Genomic DNA, 19,747 nt, shown 5'->3' with positions numbered 1-19,747 from the left:
TAAATATACATGGATATAAAGGCTCTAACAGTTAAATATTACACAATAGATCTAACCATATTATATAACTATAAATGATGTATGATATATCTAACCATCATATATAAATATAGTATACACGTGGTATATAATAGAGCTAACATTGTCTAACCATTAATATAAACTCGCTGACAATAAGGACAGTAAAATAATCTTCTTTTATGACTGTGAAAATAAATACAATTGTGTCCAATGTGCATTGTTTTTTTTTAATATTTTTTTTATTTTTTAACAAATAGTATGCTGACAGATGATTATTTCATTCTTACTATTATTATTATTATTATTATTATTATTATTATTATTATTATATTATCCTTACTATTATTATTATTATTATTATTCTATAATGGGTGTTTGTTGCAGGAGGATGTTCCCAGCCATGAGAGTGAAGATCTCAGGGTTGGATTCACATCAGCAATATTATATCGCCATGGATATTGTACCGGTGGATAATAAGCGATATCGGTATGTACCATTATACCCTTTCAATTGTCCTCACTTGCACCCGCATCTATTTTTCCCTTTTCTTTCTTTCTTTCTTTCTTTCTTTCTTTCTTTCTTTCTTTCTTTCTTTCTTTCTTTCTTTCTTTCTTTCTTTCTTTCCTTTCTCCGCTCACCTCTCTTTTTCCCTACCAGCCCCTTTCCTGCCCCCTCTCCGCACACCTCTCTCCTCTTTCTCCTCTAATCCTCTCCTTCTATCTATCCCCACTCTTTCTTTTTCCCTCTTTCCCTCAAATAGTTTAAAAAAATTTTTTTTTCTGAGCGTGAAGGTGTGAAAATATAGTACACAAATAAATAGTATTAACACCAAAAGCAGCAACAATAAAGCCAGTTTTCACTAACCTAGTAAAACCATGGGATTTAGCTGTAAAAGCTCCACCAGTAACATGGTAGAGTGCCAATCCGGAGTGGAATTCGGAGTAATGTGTGAGCTGTTCTACTCTCTGGAGCTGTAATTCAGTTGAGTATTTTGGTGATTGAATTAGTTGTGAATTATAATTACCCATGGCTTTTTGGGAATTCCTTGCTTAGATGTGTGACAAGTATTGATGTCCACATTAATTGGTCTTTTCAGTGTTGTCGAAAATCTTTTCTCTATAATCCACAAACCAAAATGACAAGTGGTTGAGTGAAGTGGTTTCCTAATCCGAATGCCTCTAATTCCCTGTTTACCTACTACATTAAGAGGTTTATTCACTAAACAGCAAAATGAAGACACTTTATAACAGAATTGTAAAATGTAGCCTAAATTGCCAAATTGCTGTGACTGTAGCTGAATTAGGAGACATTTCCCAACTCAGCAGTTTTCGCCAGTTTTCGATTCTATGCAATTCGCTAATAAATAAACCCCGCAGAATTTATCCTAATTGTGGAAACTCCGCACACTGCAACATTGGATTAACGTTTGTTCTGGTTCCTGGTGGATACAATTCAATGAGAGAACTGTCTTGAAACACAAGTATCACACTGTTGCAGGCATCTTTATTACAGGGTAGGAGTAAGCATTGACCAAGATACATTCATCAATGTTATTGATCATTTATACTAAAATCACAACCACTGAATGTTGGGAAGTTGACAATGACTAGAATGTTTTATAGTTAAACTGCAGATCTGAAAAAAAAAAATCAAAAAAAAATCAATGGGTTAAAAGTCGAGTTGGAGAAATATCATCACCTCAACAAGAGTTTTAACTATCCACAGTGACCTTCATTTTTAACCACAACTCATTTAAACTCATACAATATCAAGTTAAAAAAAATATATATATTAACATTGCTTATAATATCCATAACGAAAGACCTGCAAAGCAAAGCTATTAGACTTAGACTGTACTCCAGTTATTAAAGCGCCAACATAATCTGCAGTAATGTACAAGTTTACAATGATCAAGAATGCGTGTAATCCCTATAAAGAATTGTAACGATTGACATTTCGCAAACAATGACATTTACTGTGAAGCCCAAGGATTGTAATGGTCTTACTCAAATTACTGTAGCGCCAACATAATGTGGAGCGATGTCGATATTTCACAAGTGAAAATGATCAATAATGCATGCGATCATGGATGTAATGAATGCAGTAGCAATATTTAAAAATGAGAGAAACTGTCAAAGTAGTGTCATATTTATTTATGCATTTTTTTCCTAAGAGAAACAAGTTCCTATATCATGTCTCCCCATATAATATGTGCAATATATCCCTGTAACTGGGAGATTGTAACCTGGATATATCACTCACACAGTAACTTGAGTCTAGATTTCATATCCATATTTCAGAGAAATTTATTACATCACTGCAAAAGGATTGTTTTTCAAAGGTAATCGATTTGCCACGTATACATGTATTTATTAACTGTTCCTGAGCCCCTCTGTTTATTTACTTAGACTCTCCAAGACACTGTAATATATAGTTAGACTGTACATCACATCTTGGAGTCAGAATTTGACCTTTTACATAACTGGGGCATTTGGAAAATTCGATTTTCTGTATCCGTAAATTAGATCTGAGTGTCTCTCTGGGAAAATATTAATTTATGGATTTCTGGTTAAATATGTATTACAGTAACACTTATTCACATGCTGAACGTGGTAACACATTATACAGAATATACATCATTATTTCTCTGCTGTAGAACTCTTAAGGACAAAAGTATTGCAACAATGCCTACATTTAAAAAAAAAAAAGACATTAAATGTTGCATTTTTGTTTTATACTGCTTTGTATTGTTAGAATTTCACAAACAAAATACACTGAATATTATAATTTCAACATTCAAGTCTACAGCGATCATAGTGAGGTGATCTGTGAATACATGTTTAGATTTTTATATTACAAGTCCTGCATCTCAACACAGTATTGATAATATGAGCACAACAGGAAATAATTGATTCGAGAAATTATTAATATTATTTATTGATTATAGCGCCAACAGTTTTAGTAGCGACGCATATATTGGAATGAGTTTTATGACGATCAATATGTTTTATTGGTTGTGGCTTTATTGATGTAACTGCATTTCCTCTTTAAAATGACTCACTTTTTGTATTTCTCTCCAGCTATGTGTACCATAGTTCAAAGTGGATGGTAGCTGGTAATGCAGATTCCCCGGTACCCCCACGTGTGTACATCCACCCAGACTCCCCTGCGTCAGGAGAGACCTGGATGAGGCAAGTGATCAGCTTTGACAAGTTGAAACTTACTAACAACGAGTTGGACGACCAAGGCCACGTGAGTATCCCAGTTAGATGATGGAATCAAAAGGCAATTTGTGTTTCCTATCTGCATTGTCTTCATTGACTTACATAGTGATGGTAAAGATTGTGTGTGGTTTTTTTTTAAATCAGGGATATTCACTAATGAGTGAATTGGCAGAAATTCAAGGTCAATTTTAGATTTTAGGCAATATAGTTAACCTGAAAAAATGCATAATTTGAAATAGCCAGCGATTTTGGCCTACGATTGAAAAACCTCGACTTCAGCTATACAGCTTTGATATGTTAGCTCACATTTTTAAAATCAAATAGAGATGGGTATATTCACTAAACAAAACATTCCAAGGAATTGAAAACTGTATTGCAAAATTTAGGTGAAAAGTGATTTTTTTGAAAAAAATACTTTAACTCGGTTATAGCTACAGCTGGTCTATATGAGCCCCAAAATAGCAAATTCATTTTTGGTTCAGGACAATTCTTGTTTGAGTGAATAAACCATATAATCTCCTTTCTGAAATACTGCAAATACCAGGGAGACATAATTTACTAAAATTATTTATTCACTAAACAGTAGTTTGTTATTGTAGTGATTTAAAATGGAACTGCAAAATTTAGGTCAAAATTGCAGAGTTGTGAAAATTCTTCATCTCAGCTAGAGGCAAAGCCTGGATTTGAAATACCAGATTTGGAAACAACATCTGCAGCCAAAGGGAATTATATGTCATACCAGCTATTTTTGGCATACTATTTGCTATTTGGTGGTTAACTAACACAGTCAGTTTTTAGTAAAGATACTCAGATATTTTATTTTTGTAGATCTGTAGTTTCTCTATAAATGAAATTAAAATTGTAACAGCAATATATTCTCACCCCACCCACACAATTTCTTTTACAAGAGCCAGGATTTCTACAAAAATGGCTCAGGGGAATTAAGTAATATTTTTACAGTCGTCACTGGGATTAATTTTTAGCATATCAAATAACTATAAGATCTATTTGCACAATCGTATTTTGCAAAAAAAAAAAGTGATTTTCATAAAAAAAAAATATGTTAGGAATAAAATTCAAAGCAGTTCCTCTAGCCTTTTTAAACCGAGTGTTCTTATCTATTGCTTTAGTAGTTGTTATTATTATTATTATTATTATTATTATTATTATTATACTTTAGTTTAAAAAAGGGCCAACACATTCCGCACAAGTACAATTGGTACAAGTATAACGAGAAAAAGTACAAAACAAACAAGACAACAGAACATTTGACAAACCAATATGATGAGTTGAGAGCTCCTTTACTGAGAGAACGTACAATCTTGTAATGCCAAAACATACATAAAAATATAGCCCTCCTGTCTTTATCCATGGAAACATAATGCACAATTCTTCACATTATGCTTCTGGATACATTTACTGTTCACCCTTCCTTTTTCTTATCTTTTGTACTGAAATAGTTCACCCATCTTCTAGTCTCCCTCACCTGTCCAATTCACAGTCTCATTCAAGATTTCAATTGTGCTACTACTAATGTGATTGAAGTAACTCTTGTATACTGATTTACTGTAATTTGTGAATAATTTTTGCAGTTGTTTCGAATTCTTGTGTAAATGTGTTAAAAAGTCCATAAAAAAAAATTGAGTTTAATAAAGTATTAACATAAATAAGATATAATCAGGCATAATATTTGATTGCACTATTTTCATATTTAGCATCTAATTTGACAATTTTATTGTATTCATTTTATTCTATTTCATGCACTAAAATAATTAGCACATTTGTAACCAAATTCCCCACACTGATATAACTCTTTTTGCTGGTGCACTGCGACCATACTGTAGTTTTGTACTGCTGTGTGTTGCTGCTACATTTTTCCAAACATTATTAAATGACCTAGTTTTTATTGTTACTATTACTCTACCTGTGTTTTAATGACTTGCTATGTGTTAAACCTTTTGACATATTACATTTTTGTGTTTATTTTAATATCCTAATTAGTTGAAATGCCTACTTGCACATCATTAGGTGTGGATTTAATAAACAATATGATTTTGGCAAATGACTTATAAAATCTAGGCTGAACAGCAAAGCTGGAGAATTGTTTTCCCAGCTCTGTTATTTTATAAAAAATACGGAAATCTTAATAGATACTTGGAATATGGCTGCAATGTCCTTCATGTGTATATTGGATGTAGTCATGAGTTGTGATTACGTGATGAATTGTGAAAACACTTATGTGATGATGGAGGGCCAAAGTGTTGATAACTTGGATGTGAGCATGATTAGAGGATATGTCTTTAAGAGCAAATAAGGAAAAAAGGGTTAATGGGGGAGAGATTCGCAATTGGTATGAAGGATGTTGTTATGGGACCTTTGGTTTAAGTAGGTCTTACAGCCCCTCCCACACCTGCTGGCATTTCAAATGAGTAATGGATATCCGAACTGGTGTTTTTAATTAGTGCTTAAATCCCCAACAACATCTGCAGGCATTGCCATGTACAATGTGCACTAGACGTTTTCAGTTTAGCCAATGCATTGTACCTGAAACATCCAATCTGTAAATTTTCCATGTTTCTATCTTATATACTTGCAAACTCTTCTACTGCATTTTACTTTACCACTGCAGCTTGAAATCTATTCCATATTCCATGTCACTATTAGCATCTTAGACTAAATTTTTACAAGATTTTTTACATCTCACTTGGCTTATAGAGATGTCCGAACAGTTCGCTGGCGAATAGTTCCCGGCGAACATAGCTTGTTCGCGTTCGCCACGGACGGCGACCATATGCGATGTTCGGTCCGCCCCCTATTCGTCATCATTGAGTAAACTTTGACCCTGTACCTCACATCAGCAGACACATTCGAGTCAATCAGCAGCAGACCCTCCCACCTCCTGGACAGCATCCATTTTAGATTCATTCGAAAGCTGCATTCTTTTTTTTTTAGACAGAAGTGTGTTATATTTGAGCATGCTAGGCTGAACGTGCGTATATCATGGCTAGTTGCACTGAGGGTATGAGTATATAGCAGTACATTGTTGTGAAAGATGGCTGTCATGTTTAGGGTATAGCGTGCACGTTATCAACTGTGTATTTATATCAGCAGCTCCACCACTAGTTATAAATCAAGTGTGAGTCGCCCCATGAGATGAGACTAGTGAATAACATAATACATGAACGGTTAAGGTAAAGGCATGTAAGGAACTACGACAATAAACTTTTTAGGAGGTGAAATAATGACATGTTTAAACGCTTGCTACTTTACGATTAGTTAATGTGCAGAGAGCAGTTCATGTGATCAAAGGCATGGTGTGGAGGATCGGCTATAGTGGGACATGCTTGGCAGGCTGCTGTTTACTGCTTGTGCTCATCCGATCCCTTCTGGGCGCCAGGTGCAGACCCTGGGAGTCCCTGATACCTGAAACAACAAAGGCAAGTCTCTGGTTGAGTGCCGGGTTCGCGGCTTGAGGTGGTGGAAGCTTGTTTTGTCGGGTGGTCGGATCTGTCCCGGTGGTGCTTCACGTCCGGTGCGGGATTGTGGTGGCTTAAGGTGGAGGCGAGTGCTTGACATGGGGCAGGCTCTGCATTTCTGTTTGTGCCTCCGGTCCCGTCTTCGACGCCTTTTGCGTTGGTGGATTTTAATGGGGACTGCTTAGCTGTGGTGGAGCATGTTGGGGCTGTGGTGGAGCTTGTTGCGGCTTCCTGCTTGTTATTTGCTTCCAAAATTGATTAAAGAGTCTATCCAGCTTAGACTCAATATCCTGCCATGCTTTGCTGGTACCAGGAGGACACGCGGCTGCTTAAATTGAGATATTGAGGGAGCTCACACGAAGTGCGTCTTTCCTCCATGACAGCTAGGCCCCGCCCCCCGGAAGCTGCATTCTTAGTGAGAGGAGGGACAGTGTAGCTGCTGCTGATTTAATAGGGAAATCGATAGCTAGGCTAGTGTATTCAGTTTCCACTACCGTCCTGAAGGACTCATCTGATCTCTGCTGTAAGGACAGCACCCGAAAAAGCCCTTTTTAGGGCTAGAACATCAGTCTGCATTTTTTTTTTCCTGTGTAATCTAATTGCAGTTGCCTGCCTGCCAGCGTGTGTGTCAGGCTCACAGCGTATACTGTGCCCACTTGCCCAGTGCCACCACTCATATCTGGTGTCACAATAGCTTGCATTTTAAAAAAAACAAAAAACTTTTTTGACTGTAATATAATAGCAGTCAGTTTACTTCACATGTGTGCGTTTCAGGGCCTGCCAGGGCACAGTGTCACACCAGTGCAACTCATATCTGGTGTAACAGTAGTGTACATTTAAAAAAAAATAATTACATTTTGACTGTAATAGATTGAATAGCAGTTAGTTGTCTGCAAGCGTGTGTGTCAGGCCTACAGCGTTTACTCTGCCAACTTCTGCCAGTGCACAGTGCCACTCATATCTGTTGTCACAGTAGCTTGCACGCATAGTACCACTAACCGAAAAAAAAATGACAGGCAGAGGCAGGCCACCCCGCAAGGGCCGTCGTGGTCGTGGTGCTGTGATTCCCTTTGGCCCTAGAATAATGCCCAGTGTTCAGAGGCCACGTACCCTGAACTCGAAAAGTTCTGAGGACATAGTTGACTGGCTAACACAGGACACCCAATCTTCTACAGCTTCCGCTCGGAACCTTGACGCACCATCCTCCTCCAGCTTAGCTTCAGGCACCTCTCAAGTTACCACTCGCCCGCCTGCCGCCACCACCAACACTAGCACCACAGCCGCTTCACTTGATCTGTCAGAGGAGTTATTTACACATCAGTTGGAAGAAATGAGTGATGCGCAACCATTATTGCCAGAGGAAGTAGATAACAGGGATATGTCTCAGTCAGGCAATATTACACCCATGGACGTACGGTGTGATGATGATGATGTTGTATCCGCTGCTGCTTCCTTTGCTGAGTTGTGAGATACAAGTGAAGCGGTTGATGATGACGATGCGTCCGTGGATGTCACGTGGGTGCACGCTAGCAGAAAAGAAGAACAGGGGGAAAGTTCAGATGGGGAGACAGAGAGGAGGAGGAGACGAGTTGGAAGCAGGGGGAGGTCGTCGCAAGGAGCTAGTGGCACAGTCAGACAGCATGCATTGGCACCCGGGGTCAGCCAGACAGCACGCCAATCAACGCATGCTGCTGCCACCACCAGAATGCCGTCATTGCAGAGCTTAGCAGTGTGGCATTTTTTTGGTGTGTCTGCCTCTGACAACAGCGATGCTATTTGCAACCTGTGCCAAAAGAGTCATGGGAAGTCCAACACCCACCTTGGTACAACTGCTTTGCGAAGGCACATGATCGCACATCACAAACACCTATGGGATCAACACATGAGTACAAGCAGCACACAAACTCAAAGCCGCCATCCTCCTCCTGGTCCAGCATCTTCAGCCACGTCAACCACTGCTGTCCTCCTTGCCCCCTCTCTACCATCCGCCACTCCGTCTCTCGCCTTGAGCAGTTCCTGCTCATCTGCCCACAGTTTGGTGTCTGTCAAGGACATGTTTGAGCGTAAGAAGCCAATGTCACAAAGTCACCCCCTTGCCCGGCATCTGACAGCTGGCTTGTCTGAACTCTTAGCCCGCCAGCTTTTACCATACAAGCTGGTGGAGTCTGAGGCGTTCCAAAAATTTGTAGCTATTGGGACACCGCAGTGCAAGGTACCCGGCCGAAATGTATTTGCACAAAAGGCAATCCCCAACCTGTACTCGATTGTGCAAAAGGAAGTAATGGCATGTCTGGCACACAGTGTTGGGACAAGGGTCCATCTGACCACTGATACCTGGTCTGCAAAGCATGGTCAGGGCAGGTATATCACCTACACTGCGCTTTGGGTAAACCCGCTGACTGCTGCCAAGCATGGAATGCGTGGCTCTGCAGAGGAGTTGGTAACACCGCCACAACTTGCAGGCAGGCCTGCTGCCACCTCCTCTACTCCTCCTACTCCATCCTCTTCCATAACCTCCTCGGCTGAGTCCTCTTCTGCTGCTGCGTCTTGCACCACATCAACGGCACCCCCCAGCTCCCCAGGTACTATTCCACATCCCGGATACGGCAGTGTCACGCCGTCTTGGGGTTGACTTGCCTGAAAGCAGAGAGTCACACCGGACCAGCACTCCTGTCCGCCCTGAACGCACAGGTGGATCAGTGGCTGACTCCGCACCAACTGGAGATCGGCAAAGTGGTTTGTGACAACGGAAGAAATTTGTTGGCGGCATTGAATTTGGGCAAGTTGACACATGTGTCGTGCATGGCACATGTGTGTAATCTGTTCGTACAACACTTTGTGCATAAGTACCCAGGCTTACAGGATGTCCTGAAGCAGGCCAGGAAGGTGTGTGGCCATTTCAGGCGTTCCTACACGGCCATGGCGCACTTTTCAGATATTCAGCGGCAAAACAACATGCCAGTGAGGCGCTTGATTTACGACAGCCCGACACGTTGGAATTCAACACTCCTAATGTCCGACTGCTTGCTCCAACAAGAAAAAGCCATTAACAACTATTTGTATGACCGGGGTGCTAGGACAGCCTCTGCGGAGCTGGGAATTTTTTTGCCACGTTGTTGTCACCTTTCGGGGACCCTTGGTGTTGTACGTGGCTGGGTGTAGGAAGAGACCTTCAATGATATCAGTGAGGACAAGGAACGGGACATGGCTAGCTTGGTATCCAACCTTGTGCAAATGGGGAGTTTGCGGTTGTGCAAATGGACTGTTTGCGGTTGTTTGCGGTGCGTTAAACGAGGAGTTTGGTCTGTCACTGTAAAGCGGGCGTAACCCTTACACTACCTGATCGATACAACATCATACCTGATGTTTTAAAGCACGTTATTCCAAACAATTTAGGAATGTTAGGTGATTTATGCCCTTTATGGATTAAAACCAAACTCTGCATCAACTATGTCATTTTCCATGGGAGTTTTGCCATGGATCCACCTCCGGCATGCCACAGTCCAGGTGTTAGTCCCCTTGAAACAACTTTTCCATCACTATTGTGGCCAGAAAGAGTCCCTGTGGGTTTTAAAATTCGCCTGCCTATTGAAGTCTATGGCGGTTCGCCCAGTTCGCCCGTTCGCGAACATTTGCGGAAATTCGCGTTCGCCGTTCGCGAACGGAAATTTTTATATTCGCGACATCTCTATTGGCTTAATGTGTACTCTAGGAGTTATTACTAGCCTGTAGTGGAATATATTTCTCTGCCAGAAGTCTCTAGTTACTCATTTAATGCTTTGCAACTGTGCTAAAAATGTCACCTTACCCCCTGCTTCCAAACAGTAAAGAAAGTTTGAGTGGCTCTTACAATTCCTACAGTCAGAGAGGGGGAAGGATTGAATAGGCTCTACTTTTTACTTTTGCATTAGCATTCCAGCGAGTGATTAAGGTTGCAAAAACACTTTTAAATACCATTATTTAGGGGGATTTTACTGTATTTACTGAAATGCTAAATATTCTTAATACATTTTATTTACATTTTCAGTAAGATGAACTGCTAGTAATGTCATCAGGGTCCTTATAAATACATATAAGCAGGCACTTTGAATTTTTTTTATCTATTTTGTCACACATACTGTATGTGAGAAAAATATTTCTATTTCACACAATTTCAGGGCTGTGTGAAAGATTGCAGGAAAAATGACACTACTCAATAAATACTATAAAGCAAGCATGTCAAATTCTAATATCTTTGCGGCCCAGTGAGCTGCGAGTCATGTTAAGGTAGAGTAGGCATCTGCTCTCCCCACATTGCAGGTGCCTACTCTGCTAAAATTTATGCGGCCAGAGGGAGAGGTTGCTGGCGGCAGCGAGGGAGCTCAGTCTTCCTGCTCCCCACTGCTCCCTCGTACGCACCCTCTGTTGTGATGCCGGGTGCCGGAATATGACGTAATTCTGGCCCGGTATCACTAAACTGCGCGCGTGAGGGAGCAGTGAGGAGCAGGAAGGGAGACCCCAGGGAGAGGCCCCACTTCAGCTCCCCAACGTAGGTTTGCAATCAGTAAATTAATAAATTAATGAATAAATGAATGTTTCAGTGTGTGTGTGTTGTCTGTCAGTGTGTCTGTCTGTCAGTGTGTGTCTGTCAGTGTGTGTGTGTGTGTGTGTAGAGGGGATGATTGGGGTTTATAAGGTCTTTTAGCCCCCAGAGAACCTGACACACCTATACATGGGTGGTATCACTGTACTTAGGAGATGTTGCTGAACACATATTGGGGTGTTCTTTGGCAGTACCCCTTAAAGTTCTCAGTACATATATTCTTAAATTGCTATGTGTGTCAAAAAAAATCACAAATTATTATTTTTATTTTAAATTTGGCATAGATTGGAGGTAAAATGGTTGAATTAAAAGAGTGAAAAACCCCAAGATTAATACCTTAGGTTATCTTTTTTTTTTTAAATATACATGTGAAGGGTTATTCAGGGATTCCTGTCAGATATCAGTGTTACAATGTAACTTGCGTTAATTTTGAAAAAAAAAATTGGTTTGGAAATAGCAAAGGACTACTTGTACTTATATCCCTATAACTTTCCAAAAAAAGCTAAGAACATGTTAACATTGGGTATTTCTTAACTCAGGACAACATTTAGAAACTATTTATCGTGGTGTTTTTTGGCGGTTGTAGATGCGTAACAGATGTGGGAGTCAAAGTTAGAAAAAGTGTGTTTTTTTCCATTCTTTCATCATATCTTATAATTTTTTATAGTAAATTTTATGGCATGATGAAAACAATGATATCTTTAGAAAGACCATTTAATGGCAAGAAAAACTGTATATAATATGTGTGGTTACAGTAAATGAGTAAGAGGAAAATTACAGCCAAACACAAACACCGCAGAAATGTAAAAACAGCCCTGGTCCCAAACGGTAAGAAAATTGAAAAGCGGTCTGGTCACTAAGGGGTTAAAGATTACAGAAACTCTAATCTAACGGGTAAATGACACATTCATTAAAGGAACATAATATGGTCAGGAATACAAACGTATTCCTGACACCATAGTGGCTAGAGTGGCTATTTTGGTCTCAGGCCACCTTTAACGTAGATCTCACCGTGGTTGGCCTCGCCTCCATGACAGAGAAATTGGGAGACACAGTAGATGCATAGAGCTCTGCCCACAGCATTACTATAGTACTATGTAAATGTGAAAACTTTTATCAAATGTATAGTTGGCAACATTTGGAATTTTTACATTTCAATGTTCTTAACAGTTAATGTTCAGTATCATTGCATTTACAAGTCTTATATTTCGTTTCCTTACACACTCGTGAATGAGAATTAAAAGTTTGTTCTACAATCATTAGTTTCAGATCAATAAATCTATTTAAAATAAATTCAACACTTATAATTGACATATATGTATTCAGGGGAGTTGTAGGTGGCATTACACATATATTGTCCTAAGCCCCTCCTCAAACATGACCCTATCTCAAATCATATGTGTATCTATACTATATATATATATATATATATATATATATATATATATATATATATGTGTGTGTGTATCTATAATATATATAATATATATCTCTCCTGATCTCTCCCCGTCCCTCTTGACTAGTGTCTCTGACTGCCTCTCTGCTATTTCCAACTGGATGGCTGCCCACTTCCTTAAACTCAACTTGACCAAAACTGAAATTCTGGTCTTTCCTCCCTCAAGTGTTGCTACTCCTGTGTCTTTCTCCCTACAAGTGAATGGTGCTACCATCAGTTCCACCATGCAGGCTCAATGCCGGAGTCGCTTTGATTCAGACCTCTCCATCACGCCTCATGTTCAGTCTAAAACATTGCGCGCGTCCGACCCTACTTAACGCCAGATGTGACTAAGGTGCTTGTTCATTCCACTGTCCTTTCTCGCCTTGACTACTGTAATCCGCTTCTCAGTAGTCATACATGCTCCCAACTTGCGCTGTTACAGTCCATAATAAATGCGGAGGCGAGGCTCATCTTCCTCTCCGCCCGCACATCCCACACCTCACCCTTCTGTCAGTCACTACATTGGCTTCCTGTAAAATATAGGGCTCAATTTAAAATTCTGGTTCTTGCTTTCAAATCTCTACATAATGCTGCTCCCACCTATCTATCCTCCCTAATACACAAGTATGTCCCATCTAGGCCCTTACGCTCTGCTGAAGACTTATGTCTATCTTCTGTCCGTACTCCCACCTCTGATGCTAGCCTTCAAGACTTCTCAAGGGGAGCACCGTTCTTGTGGAACTCACTTCCCTCCTCTGTTAGATGCTCACCCAGTCTCCACTCCTTCAAAAAAATCATTAAAAACCCACTTCTTTATAAAATCATATCAATTAAACTGTTAATAGCTCTCGACTGATTCCACTCTTGCAACTGTCATTAGTCTAATACTATCCTTACCTTTTGTGTCACTTTACCCCACTCCCTCTAGCATGTATGCTCATTGAGCAGGGCCCTCAACCCCTCTGTTCCTGTGTGTCCAACTTGTCTGGTTACAACTACATGTTTGTTCGTCCACCCACTGTAAAGCACTGCGGGATTTTTTGGTGCTATATAAATAATAACATAATAATAATAATAATATAAACTCTAATATGACCCCTTAATACACCAAATATTTGAAGGAATGCTAAGTATAATATGCGTTAAGTCTTTATTTATAAACTCCACACCTGCTGCACTAGCCCCACACTATACTGCATTAACCCAACACCTGGACCATTAACTCCAAATTAACAACATTAAACCTGCAACCAATGCATTAAAACCCTGCACCCACAGCAATTTCCCCACACCAAGGTTAAATGTATTAAAGTGACACTGCCACAATTTATGTAATTTTGAAATATTTCTTTCTCAATATTACAGAGGAATTGGTGCTAACAATACAGGCTTTTCAACAGTCACGGCCATGGTCAACTTCCCCCTAGCAACACTGCTGCTAATACTCAATTTTGTTGATTGGTTATATTTTAAATTAGGCAATATTGTGACTTTTTTCCAGCCATATTCAGGGCTGGATTCCCATAAGGCCCCTAAGGCAATGGAGGAGATGGGTGGCTCTTTATCTTTATGCTATGTGTTAGTGGCACTGTCAGCACCCTTGTTCCATGTTGGAAGTGCTAAATGAGTGAAAATGAGCCCTGGCAATCGATCTTAAATATCTCTCTGATGCCGGCAGTCTCACGTAGCTGTTTAGTGGGGCTTCAGGGTACAGTACTTCTGACATTGCTCCTTTCCCAGAGTGGCGACTGTGGTGCTCCAGTGATTTAAATGCTGTGTCTGGAAGGGTCCAGGGTATGGGGTCAAATTACTCTGACTGTCCCTTCCAGCCTGGCCGCTAGCAGCAGCTCTGCTCCATAATAATCACAAATATTACCAAGTCTAAAAATGTGCAGCTGTTCATCTTATAGGGACTACTACCTGTCTATAATGGGCACTGTCTGCAAGAATGAATATTAATATCATAAACTGTGCTAAGTAAAATCACAACGTTGTAAATTGTAAATCCCATACAGTACAGAAATTAAATTAATCCCCCAAAATATACCTAAATTAGAAATATTGTCCTTCTTAATAGATTAACAAAGTCGGGGGCGGAGCTTGCCTGCCGATCGGATCAGACATATTTAATCTGAGCTCCTGCAACTGTTCCAGAAAACTGGGTTTAGCTGCGGGCCACACGCATAAACCGACCCGGACTGGTACCCACTCTGTTAAGCTGACGACGGTGCACACGGGGATACCCTCTATGACCCTGTGCAGAATTGAACTTAGCCGCCTGGGGCTTGAAGCCTACTTGAGCTTGAGCTGGGGTGAGACGGCTGCTCTCCCAGTTCTCCGACCGGCGCTTTGCTGTCCCACCACCCCTCTGGACCGGCGGGGGTTATCCCGGTCCCCAATGGTAAACACCACTACCCGCAGTTAACTTCCAGCACCCCTGCCATGCACGCACCGAGTGCCGTTGAGCTACCACTACAGCGCCTGGCTGGGACTTTCAACAAATTCTGGGCCAAGCTATCAGCCCACTTTGAGGCGCCAAAAGCTCTGATTAAGGGAGGAGAGTGGAGAACAGAGGATCGGGAGAAGAGCGGACCCCACCCCCCCGGGTGCTCCGTCCCTTACAGCGTTGCAGACTTTCACTCCTGGCCAGCCCGGGCTGAAGACTGAAAGGGATATACTCCTGGTGCATCAGCCACAGATACGGGGGATCCTGTGCCACAGGCGGCAACAGCCCAGCAAGATACACCGCTGTCCCCTACAAGGGCAGAACTCGGCCTCCTATAGGAGCAACCAAGTTTGTGGTACAAGGATGCAGGCCTTCATGACAGGCTGGGGCTGTGGGGAGGACTTGCTCTGACTTAACCCGAGTGAACCTATTCTGAAACGTAACCCGAATAATATGCCTGACGCGCATCCAATGCCCAAACTTCATTAATCCTACAGCCATCAACCTCTTTACTTCTTCGTATTCTTTAGCACCTAGTTATGCCAGACATTCCACTTTTGTTAAGCATAGATTGATATCTTAGGCATTTCTGTTGTATACTGATAAAAAATGGAAAAAACACTTTGTTTAGCTTGCTCACCCTTACTGTAAAATGTGCAGTCTTATCTATGTGCCATGAAAATGTACTATGTGTATTCACCTCAAATGCTTGTTTATGCTGTTGTGGAAAATCATGCATGTTTGTACTCTCCTGCACGCACTAACAAAGTCCAAATTATCAAAAAACAAAAACAAACAAAAATAAAGTGCAGAACACAACTATTTTTAAAGGCAGTTGCAGCTGTTGTAAATGACATGAAAAGGTCTGCCTAAAACAAAGTCGACCTTAAATCTGCTATTCTTTCTGCCTGGTTTTACCCCCTGCCCTGCTCTTCCTTTCTCTTACCACTGTCCTTCTCCTCTGTCTGCCCTGCTCTGCCATTTCTTCTGCCCCGATGCCAGGCAGAGAGGCTGTGTCAGTCCAAGCAGTGATTGTGTTTTCCCCAGACCACGTGCTTCTCAAACAGTCAGGACTACCCCAGAGCCTTCCACAAACATATGTACCCCTGCCTTTACAGAAACACACACACATTTGCCCTCAACACACATACACCCCAGCATTCACAAATACACACACTGACACTACGCAAATATATGTACACACACCCCTGCATTTACAGACACACACCCACTGACTCTCCCCATAAATACAGATTCTTCAGAACATTGTGTGTATGTATATATGTAGGGCTGGGGAGCATTGAGAAGACTGGCCTTGGGGCAGGAAAGAAGTTAAATCCGATCTGAGAATATCTGTGATTATATATGCAGAGTATACATGTTATGAGAGATGGCATGATATCCAAAAAGTTAAGGCCAGGACATACTGTTAGAAAATTATATTATATGTAACATACAAAATCCAGGGCATTCACTCACTAAACAGCAATTTCAAAGCTCACAGAATGTAATATTTTTTTTTCTTAAAACACCTAACCTAGGCAAACATAATGGAGGTTAGTTACACTATTTGTATATATAAAAGCATACTAATCCCTCATCAAATTTATGGGGGAAAAAAATAATCATGTGGTAAGGTCCGAAAAGTAAAGTTGCAAAACATCTGAAAAAATAATATTTATAATTTAAAAAAATAATAATTCTAATACAGTTACCATGGGTCAACAATATATTTATTAGTTAACAACAGAAGTTTTAATACCCCCACAAAAATTATATGTAGTTTAATATTGTAATTTAGTTTTAATTTAATTTTAATTTAGTTGCTACAAGTTGTAATTATAGTTTCAGAAACAGTGTTGCCGATTCCTATTTTATTCGTTTGGTGGAGTGTAAGTATAGAATAAAACCGTATTAGATCACTTCACTTAGATTAGCATTATAATTAGTTCTGAAACAGAGAAGTTTTATTGGTTGACACCTTCTGAAAAATTCTATGGAGTTGAGTGAAGGGTTAGCGCTAACAGGAAAGAATGTTTCAAACATAGATTTTTAGATGCCTGTCATGTAGTTTGGTATATGCTTTCATCATAATTGGTGGCTTGGTGGTTCCTCTTAATACATTTTTGTAACATGTTCATAATTCGAAACAAGTGCCCTTTTCTCTCTGTTACTGAGTGAAGACCCTATGTTGTTTTCCTGAAAACATAAGAAAAGGCAAAAGGCACCAATGAACTATAGAAACGGTTAATATGCAACTTCTATCGCAGTGTGTTCTTAATTCTTCATGCCTTCGACCGCAAATTTGAAGTGATCAGCTTTAAAATAAGTAAGTTCTATCTTTTTGAAGTTTCACAATGAAATGCAAGCCACAACTTAAAACATAGTTTTTATGGCCTCTCAACTGTGAATAATTAAGATCAGAGAAAAATTCCAAAGAAAATAATTGGAGAATAAATGTGAAATTAATTTAATCCTAATGTCCTGCATTGAGACACCTATTTTACACAGCTCTGTGTGCAAGGCCTTTGAGAAATAAATTGTTAGCGTGAAGGGAAAAGCTGTTTTGTATCTCTTGTTAAAGAACAGATTTATTGCAATTCTTTTCAGATTATCCTTCACTCAATGCATAAATACCAGCCACGTGTCCATGTCATACGAAAAGATTGTGGTGATGAACTTTCGCCAGTGAAGCCTATTCCTTCAGGAGAAGGGGAGAAGGCATTCTCATTTCCAGAAACCATATTTACTACTGTTACGGCATACCAAAATCAACAGGTATTATACACAACTGCCTAAAAAATAGCATACTATCCACGAGTCGCCTCCAATTTTTTTTGGGAAAAAAAGAGTTACTTTGTAGGTTAGAAAAGTAAATGTTGCGAGGCACTATTAAATTGAAGTTAAAATCTGAAAACAAATATCACCTTTCACTTATCATTAACTCAAATTCCCAGAGTATACAGAGACCAGGGAAAAGCTGACATCAAATTATACCAATTGCTTTTAATGAGATCACTATGCATACCCCTTAAGCCTCAGCACAGCATGGCATCTACATATTAAATATGGAGTTGAGCGTATGTGATAACATTCATTCTTGAAATGAACACATGAATGAAATGATTATGCAAGATATTTGTAGCTGCCTTGAAACTTACTAAGTAGCTTCATTCATGTTTACCAATGGCATTAGACATTCCCCTGGTACTCTGGAAAAGTGAATTATATAATTAAGATAAGAGGAAGTAGGAAACCCTTTGATACTCAATTTAATGGGAAGGTATGAAGCACTTTCTTGGCCTAGGGAACTGGTTAAGTATAGTCTTTTTTTTTTTTTTTAATTATGGAGATAGTGCATGTGCGTCTTGATTAGTAGGGGGTTCTATGCAACTTGAAACACAACTTAAATGATTACTTTTGGTATTTTGTTGATTACCAACTTTCTACATGTTAGCAATCTGGGCTATTTACAAACCTAAACATTTCAGTGTAAGTGATTATGCAGCTTAGATCTTTGACATCATTTTGCTTTACTTTAATTTATTCCACAAAAACAATTGTTTGACACAACGTGACATAAATGATTGCTAAAATGACAAATTAAAAGTATATGTTTTGCAGAGTCTGACACTGATAATGTTTTCTTACAAAAATATTGTTCTTCAAAAGAGGTAATCATGTTTATGAAAAAAAAATGTTTTTCTTATTACCTTTTTTACTAGATAACAAGATTAAAGATTGACAGAAATCCATTTGCAAAAGGATTTAGAGATTCAGGACGTAATAGGTTAGTGATGTTTTTTTTTTATCTGTTGGAAAATACTGAAAGTGTTGATGTAATATCAGATTCTGGCTAACCTGTCAATTCCCAAGAAGCAAATTGTAGTGAGTTAAAAGCTGACTCACTCGTGTAATTGAACTAATTGAACTGAAAAAGTGAAGATTTTGCCATCCATGCATCCACGACTTTTGTACGTCTAAACGACGCTGGACGTCCTCACGCTGTGCATGAGGACCTCCAGTGCTTTCCTATGGGGAGATTGTAATGAGAGCACGGCCATTGCTGTAGTGGAGCCTGACCCAGCGCTGAGGGGTTTTAACCCCTTTAGCGAAGTCGGAAGAAGGGCGGGAGGGAGTGGGGCTCTCCAGGATTCTACTTTCTATAGCTTCATTGACCAAAAACTCCCATCTTCATTTTTAGCTTTCTGACCGAAATAGTGACCACAATGACCAAATCAAATTTCATAAAGCATTAAGACAATACAAAAATAAAGTTATTGGACATAATTTCCAGTAGAATTTTTTTTGGTATTTATGTTTGTATGTGACTAATTCACTTTAAATTATTCTTGCCACAACATCCAAACAGAAAATAGACACACGCCGATATATATGAAAATAAATCAGGAGTAAGAAATGGCATGGTTAGGTGTTATTTATACAAGGAGGATTTTTTTTCTTGTTTTTTTATGGCTTCAATCACTGAAAAAGAGTTTATTCATTTACAAAAAGGAATGTTTTTTTTCTGTAACGTCTCACATGTGTTTGATCTATATA

The 19,747-nt window shown here is 39.6% G+C and overlaps 1 protein-coding gene across 1 annotated transcript in view; it reads left to right on the top strand.

Moving 5' to 3' along the window:
* TBX18 (T-box transcription factor 18) overlaps positions 1-19,747 on the top strand; it is a 30,665-nt gene that overhangs the window by 5,604 nt on the left and 5,314 nt on the right. The window contains exons 3-6 of the mRNA XM_063441148.1: positions 406-507; positions 3,102-3,273; positions 17,798-17,965; positions 18,913-18,977. Coding sequence (XP_063297218.1) covers positions 406-507; positions 3,102-3,273; positions 17,798-17,965; positions 18,913-18,977 — 507 coding nt within the window. The remainder of the gene's footprint in view (positions 1-405; positions 508-3,101; positions 3,274-17,797; positions 17,966-18,912; positions 18,978-19,747) is intronic.

The sequence above is a fragment of the Pelobates fuscus genome, chromosome 2 (assembly GCF_036172605.1).
Source record: "Pelobates fuscus isolate aPelFus1 chromosome 2, aPelFus1.pri, whole genome shotgun sequence".
Lineage (NCBI taxonomy): Eukaryota > Metazoa > Chordata > Amphibia > Anura > Pelobatidae > Pelobates > Pelobates fuscus.
The sequence above is the reverse complement of the archived record's forward strand: the minus strand, read 5'-3'. Positions and strand labels throughout refer to the sequence as shown.